General features: G+C 33.0%; 1 protein-coding gene across 2 annotated transcripts in view; it reads left to right on the forward strand.

Annotated features, from left to right (window-relative positions):
- The window catches only part of LOC149560008 (protein LEAD-SENSITIVE 1-like), a 29,428-nt gene extending 24,451 nt beyond the window's left edge, over positions 1 to 4,977 (forward strand). The window contains exon 2 of one of the 2 annotated variants that reach the window (XR_016363647.1): positions 4,677 to 4,977. Coding sequence is in view for 1 of the 2 variants with exons in the window: in XM_089824409.1 (XP_089680535.1) it covers positions 3,568 to 4,244 (677 nt within the window). In the remaining variant the exon portion in view is untranslated. The other variant, XM_089824409.1, reaches the window with a different exon arrangement.
- The last annotated feature ends 3,073 nt before the right edge of the window (positions 4,978 to 8,050 follow it).

Consider the following 8,050-nt stretch of genomic DNA (forward strand, 5'->3'; position numbering starts at 1 on the left):
GTTCATTGTTTATTATCCAATGGTTTGATCTTTTGGAGTATTTGCAGAGTATCCAAAAGCTTTATTCTAATTGCCAATTTTGGACAAAAGCAAACAACCATTCAAAAGCATCTATATTAAAAATTCAATTGTATGAATCAGATAGATTGGATAAGAAAACCTATTTATGTCCAACAAAAGACCACATAGGGTCAAAGGGACTGCCAAATACATCAAACAGGGGCCAGTCTGCAACAGGGACACCAAACGGTCTGACACTTGTTACCGCTTGAGCTCATCCTAGGTTATTATTTTATCATATGTTCACTAGCTTACATTTCTTTGAGATATATGCTAGTAATAAAAATTGAAGTATGTGGAATGCATGCAAAAATAACCTGGGAAGAGTATAGACATGTGAAAAAATAATTTGCTGATTTGCGCTGGAATCGTAAAAATAACCTGGGATGTAAAAACAATTTGCTGATTTGCACTGGATTCGTGAACATAGATGTTTTTTAATATGTATTGCTGAACTTACAAGCTATCAAATGTTTTAATTTTGTATGTGTATGCATCCGCTTACCCCCCTAAGAAAAACCACACACCTGCGCATCCGGATCCGCATCCGAATCGGTAACCTAGAAAAAATACTACATCGTGGAAAGGGTTCTACATATTCTGATCCATTCAAAATACTCAAAATAGCTTTAGAGTATTGCACTTGTGGTAGAGAATGTTCAATCTTAGAAGTCTGCAAGCTGTTGTTAAGGAATAGTAGCCAGATGGCATTTTCATTTTGAACTTCAGAGGGTAAACCTATAGACAATAATAATTGTTGATGTTTGATAGCTTCAGTCAGATAAACCTATATATAATGATATATGAGATATAATTTATATATATGTGTGTTCTTTCTATTGAGATATAAGGTCATTGTTATATGAGAGACCAAAAAAAAGAAATTTAAAAAAAATAAAAAAATATATATGGGATTAAATTTGTTATTATTATTAGTTATCTGATTAATGAATAGACATGGGACATGGCCTATTCTCTATATATATAAATCTAAGAGGATGTTGCATTTGGAATGCACACCTAAGGTAGTGCTTAATACATTTGTAGGAGGTCCGAAAAACCAACATGGTATTAAAGCCAGATTGTGAATGTAAGAAAGTAAAATTAAAGACGGAGAATTTAGAAGAGGTACTAATAGCAACCGCACACATTTTGAAATCACCCAAGAGAGATGATAGAGTAATTCCTGCTTTGCTATTGTAAACTTCCAATCGAGAGGAAGGAAATATCCAAGTGAGCACCAAAAAAAGGAAGGAATGGTTTGCAATAGTATGTTTGAAAATATAGAGGAGAACGTAGAGACAATACGCCAGGCATCATGGATAAAATAGGCGAGTGAATGGACAAAATATACAAAATGAGAAAGTTTAGTCAAGTCAACAAGGCATTAAGGAAGGATAAATATATGTGCAGTAGCATCATCATGAAGGGATTATTATTCAATAATAATACTGTTGACGTCCATACGCAAACCGAACGTGGTCCAAGGCAGCCACACTTTTCATAGTCTTTGTTTGAAAAATGAATCCTCCACTCTATTCGCATCTTCTATTTTCTACGATATGTGATAAGCACTCTATCTCAGTTGCTATGAAAGAAACTAAGAAAGTCAACAATAAGTATAGGAACAATATTTGAGAGGGTCACTAGAGTTACCAATATTAACAATACTTTGTATGCATGTTTAAATATAACATGCACAGTCCATCGAATCAGCATATGTATAGGCGGACAGTTCTTATAGATATGATTACAAACAATAATTTACTTTTGCCACCGGGCTTATAATGAGATAGATGATAATAGGCTTGAACTCATATACTGATAATGACAAAAACAAAAAGGGAGCCACCTTGTCCCATAGAAAATGAAGAATATGTGACCGCAAGGAAGAATGGACAATTATTGAATAAATATATCCGTGCATGGAAGAGTGACTGTTAGTAAGGAGAACAATATCCTTCCCCCATTAATCACACAATTCAATTTGTGTTGCAACAAGGTGCTGTTTTCTGAAAATGAATTTTTTGCTAGTCAAAATGAAGATAGAAAATGAGTAGGCATTGAACTCAGTGGGCCCAAAGGGATTTAATAGTTGATGTGGAGTGAGAAGGATTCCATTAGAGTAAATGGAGAGAATCAAGATGGAAAGCTTCTCACTTTTTTGAGATTTGAAGTGATGTTTGAGGCAAGTAAATGCCTATTTTTTTCATTATTGGACCTTTAGAAGAAGGAGAACAATATCCTTCCCCCATTAATCACACAATTCAATTTGTGTTGCAACAAGGTGCCGTTTTCTGAAAATGAATTTTTTGCTAGTCAAAATGAAGATAGAAAATGAGTAGGCATTGAACTCAGTGGGCCCAAAGGGATTTAATAGTTGATGTGGAGTGAGAAGGATTCCATTAGAGTAAATGGAGAGAATCAAGATGGAAAGCTTCTCACTTTTTTGAGATTTGAAGTGATGTTTGAGGCAAGTAAATGCCTATTTCTTTCATTATTGGACCTTTAGAAGAATATGTTAATTTAAGGGTATGCCACATTTTAAATACATATTGGGTATTGATTACTATTATTAAATATGTATGGGTTACTTATTATTTTAATAAGAATTTTATGATCGTATTTAGTTATTTGATAAGTAATAATATGTGAAAATATAGATGAAAGATACATACTTAGAAGATTGAACATATATATATATATATATATATATATATATATATATATATATATATATATATATATATATATATATATATATATATATATATATATATATATATATATATATGTTCAAAGTATATATTTAAATTAGATTTTTATCTATATTACATTGAAATTATCATAATACAAAATTATGTTAGTCTCTTTTTTATTCTTTTATTTCTGTATATACTATAAGAGCTATGTGCCTTGATCTTTTCCTCCAAGAATGTTATTGCAAGAAGGGGGAAATTGAGATTCAAAGGGAACCTGACATTTCATTAGAGGCAACCTTGAAAGAGAGGGAGCAGATAGAGGATGTGATTTAGTCAACCTTCGATGATCTCGATCTTATTGATTTAGAGGGAGTGAACCATGTTGAGATGGATTCTCTAGTGATCAATACATTGCAGCAGATCCGAAAAACCAACAAGAATAAGTAAGAAAGAATCAATAGAAATTAATTAGAATGTCCTTATGTCCACTAATACCTTTTAACTTGATTTAACACAACTTTTGTTTAAAACCTTGTAATTTTTATTTAATCATTATACATTTTCTTATTTTTGTGATTAGTAATTACTCTTTGGGGTTGAAGCATGCTGCACACAGAATGGATGTGGTAGTTTACTCATTTTAAGCACAACATTTGTACTCAGTAGCATGTAACATAATCCTTGAGGATTCAAATATACCTAGGTCTTCATTATGGAAGCCCTGATAGTTGAACACTTCAAGTTCATCCCCTTTGACCTTTCATGATGTGTTATCACATTATCCTTAATATGTAGTTTCTTGCAGGTATCTATATTGGGGACAATCAAGTCATTCATTTCATTCGAGGAAGATATGAAGAAGCGACAGGTAATGCTATGCTCAATATCTTGTTGTTAAGCTCAAGATCTTCTCAGAATAGCAATGGATGCCAAACATGCAATAATCAAGAAAAGAACAGTGGAGTAATATGTTCTTGTCTTGACTGTTTCCTTGCTGGAGAGAATTTATACATATTTGAGTATGGTGTCAAATCAGCCTTGTTTGTTGCAAAAGCTCGAGGAGGAACTTGTACACTTGCAGAGACAGACTCTACAGAGATAGTCATACATAGGGAAAAATGCTTGCTTGAGAGTGGATTTGGTTGCTATAACATTTTCAAAAACAATTGTGAAGATTTTTCCATTTATTGTAAGACTGGTTTGCTTGTAGTAGATGGAAGTGGGGTTGGTCCAAGTGGTCAAGCAGCATCAGTTATTGGTGTTTTTACTGCAGTCTTTTCATCTCCTCTGCGATTGTTGATTACAAGCACAACTGCTTTGAGTGCAATTGCAGGTGGTTTCTACTGTTTGAGTAGGTATGCAACTAATATTGGCATTCGCAGGGATGTGATAAGAGTTCTAGTGGAGAGCTTGACAGTTAAAGTAAATCCAAGTGACACAAAAACTATAGCATTGATAGTTGTAGGGCCACAGACTCATTGATGAAAATATCTTTATTCCAGTGCCTTCTATTTAATCATGCCTTTCAAGGTTTGTTTAAAAAAAACAAGATAGCTCTTCTGCAGATTTACATAACATAAAGATTCTGTATGGTTCCTATTGGTGTACATCTATCAGTTGTTTATGTACGACTCTACAAGTAAATATAAGGTTAATGGGAAAAATAATTCCCTTGTGAAAAGTTGTATCTAAAGGGTGTTATGTCAATTGTCATATGTTTGTAATATGAATGATGTAATGCCAGTTTTGGTGGTTTTATAAGTGTTTTAGGTTTGTACATGAAGATTCCTAGATGATGGGTGGTAGTTTATTGAGTGGAGTGGTGTGCCTTTAAAAATGGCTTTTGTAAACATTCTAATGCATCACCCCAAAATTGATATATAATTTTTCTGTTTCTTGATTCAATTTTTGTAGATCAATCTATTGGTGCTAAAGCTTCAATGACTGGGCTGTGAGAGGCACATGGAAGACTCACTCTAATAATGGCAAAGTCAATTTTATGGCATTAAATTTTTAGTAACCTTTCTACATATCATTGATGGGAAGCAAGAAGATTACCTGTAAATTTTTTAGTAGTGCATCATTTTTTATCATCATATTTTAATGAGATTGGGTCCAATAAATGTGAATGTGTCTGGCACAAAAACAATTTAACAACATGAAATATTCATTTTGTTTCCTGATAGGCAAAGCAATATAAGAAGTTTTTTGGACATTTTTGATATCTTTATGGATTGGGATTTCTGCCTGGCAAAATGTCATGCTATATTGCGACTTCTGCTCCATTTGTTGCTTCTTCTGCCCTTTCACCTATTTAAATGATTTTTTTCCAGCATGCAATACAATGTTCTGTAAAACTACATGTTGCTGGCCCTTTGCTTACAAATTCACTTGGTCTGATCTTCTCTCAACATTGCTACTAGCTGTAGCATGCTCAACAGTTGAAGTTATGTCACCCATTTTTAACCCATTAAATGTAGCACAAATAAACATAAGAAAAGAGGAAAAGAAAGCAGCTTGGCTTTCATATTATTGAAGTGAAATTTCAGTGTGCAAAGTTCCATCAATGTGAACTTGCTTCACAACCATGAATTTGATGCAAGTATGCCAACAAATCTTGCCATTTCTAACACATACTCCTGCTCTTTCCCTTTTCAAGTTTTCCCTCTCTTTGAAGTCCTCCACATCATTGCTATAGTTTTTTTTAGCTAGCTTCATTAGAAAAAGGGAAGCCAACAAAATTCTAACTAAATGCAAAACACTTTTTCTTTGACTAAACAACCCACCACCTAAATAGGGAAGTGCAAACATCATATAGAAGCTACACTTATCAAACTTGCTACTTGAAGCATTTTGTCCAAAGCCAATAGCTAATTTGAGATGGGAATTGTCCTTCGCTTCATGGTGGGGTCCTCCAACTGCTACTTCAACCCCATTATAACTTAGCTGCTAGATGTACCATTGAAGTCCTTGAAAGCTTAGAGAATACAATCAATTTTGTCATGCATGTTTGGAAGACAAAAGTAGACTAATGATAAATAGCTGTTTGGATTCAACCATGAATACATCATTTGTACAAAGAAGTCCTTATAAATCATAGTGCAAAACAACTCTTTACCCAACTTATCAACTACACAATACAAAATAGAAACCTAGCTGTTTTATGTTCCATTTCCTTTTTATTCAATTGGTTAGACCATTGGAGGCTGCTGAGAAGATTTACATGTTTAATAATTTTTGCTTCATGGATTACCATTTTGTTGATGTGAGATTTGTTCCACTACAACATGCAAAATCAAATATTTAATGTTTCAAGGAGAAACACCAAACTCTCAATCCTCTCTTGATATAAGGTCATCTCTCAAGCCAAGCTTGCAACGTATGATCATGAAATAACTTCAGTGTTCCTTCTTAATCGTGGGCTTAACTCAGTTTTATGATGTGATATGCTAGTTATCACAAACAGATTTTTGCTATTTTTTCAAAGGCAATCAACTCTTGCACTCCCAAAGATTTTGCTGCAAAGAAAATGTAGTTTGAATTTCTAACTTCTATTTCTACTTCCACTTATAGGTATGAATGAAAGGAATCATGAATGAACTTGGACTCTACTAGATGGAGTTTAACCAACGATTCTGCCCATTTAGTGCAAGTTTTTATAGGAATACACATGGTTTTTCACATTGATATCCTCTCTCCAACCCCATTATCTGGATGCAAACCAAAGACTGAACACCAATTGAAGTTAAATGTTTTCATCCGCTCACCACACAGGGCACACTTACAATCAACAAGAGGCTAGTGGCTTGAATTTTTTTGAGTCAAACATCCACAATACTTTCATCCAACAAAATTATTTCAATAATGAAAATAAATCTATTCCAAGTAAAAGATTTAGGAACTCGTGCAACACTTCAAAGAAATAATAAGTAATTCATCATGAAGAACCACCAATGAACTATCTACTACTTTGAAAGCATCATAGCAACAATTTAATCGAGTTTCTCCCTTAGCTAGCCTACTCTACTCTAGCTCTCTAATCCTACCCCTTAAACTAATGAATTATGAATGAGAAGACCTTGGCCTTTTATTGATGTCAATAACAATGAAGGGCCAAGATCGTTTCAAGATCAAGAGTTGAGATTTCTTCCTAATAACCCTAATTGGGGTTGCCAAATTTACAACCAATTATCTGAGGGCACCACATCGTGAGCCCATAAGAAAATTACAACGATTCTTCCAACCAATAAGAAAATTTGACACTTGGCATGCTGTAATTGACTATGCTTGGAATTGGAATTTTTTGATTGGAGGAGATGACTTAGTAACACCTTGTCATTCTTATCTTGTTATTTAATAATTTGATGAAGATAAAATATCTCTTAATACTCAACATTTCTAACTTTCTTGATTAATTATTCCAAAAATCATTTTCTTGAGGGTGATTGTGATGTTTCATTTTCCCATATTGCTTTATCCTTTGCATCGTCTCCATCTCTTGGGAACTTTTTGCATGACCTTGGCTTGAATTTGCACCTACACCCTTGTGAACTTAATCTTTAATCTTCATCTTCAAATTTGTCTTTGATAACCTTGATGTTTAATGCTTCTCATTTGAAATTTTCAAACTTGAATTCTTCTTCTAGCACAGACTTGGACTCTCGAGATCTCATCACTTCTCCGTTTTTTATTTCATGGCTTAGCTCCTAACACGTTTCCTCATGCCAAAACAAAATCCTTTTATTAGCCCTCTAAAATCAAAACTATTTAATTCGATTTCAGTTCAAATAATAGATTAGAGTTTATTAATTGGTAAATTAGTGAACTTTATTTCTAAAGATTTGAAAAGAGCCTTTTAATATTTTCTCTAAGCAAAGAAAATTAAAAAGGGTTAAATTGTATGTGTTAATTATATATCTATTTTGTCTCAAATTATACTTAATAGCTTCTTTAAAAAAATTTCAATTTAAAAGACAATCTAATTAAAATCCTCATGGCACCTAAGAGAAAAAAGTAGCTATAATTTTTTCGTGATGTATCAATTATTTAATATAAGAAAATTAGGACTAAAAAAATAAACAAAGGATGAAAAATGATATTTAAAAAAAAAAACAACTACGACTTCCCCTGTTAATAATTTTCCACCTTAATAAAGAAAATCGAAAGAACCATTTTAAAATTCTTAATTTTTAAATACCACCAATCACCAATCTCCTAGGTCCTCTCTCTCACTCAAAATCGTAAGTCAAAAATTTAAAAAAAAAGAGTGACTTTGTTGTGCATTTGGA

The sequence above is a fragment of the Cupressus sempervirens genome, chromosome 4, assembly GCF_028749045.1.
Source record: "Cupressus sempervirens isolate cs-2001-9-10 chromosome 4, ASM2874904v1, whole genome shotgun sequence".
Taxonomy (NCBI): Eukaryota; Viridiplantae; Streptophyta; class Pinopsida; order Cupressales; family Cupressaceae; genus Cupressus; species Cupressus sempervirens.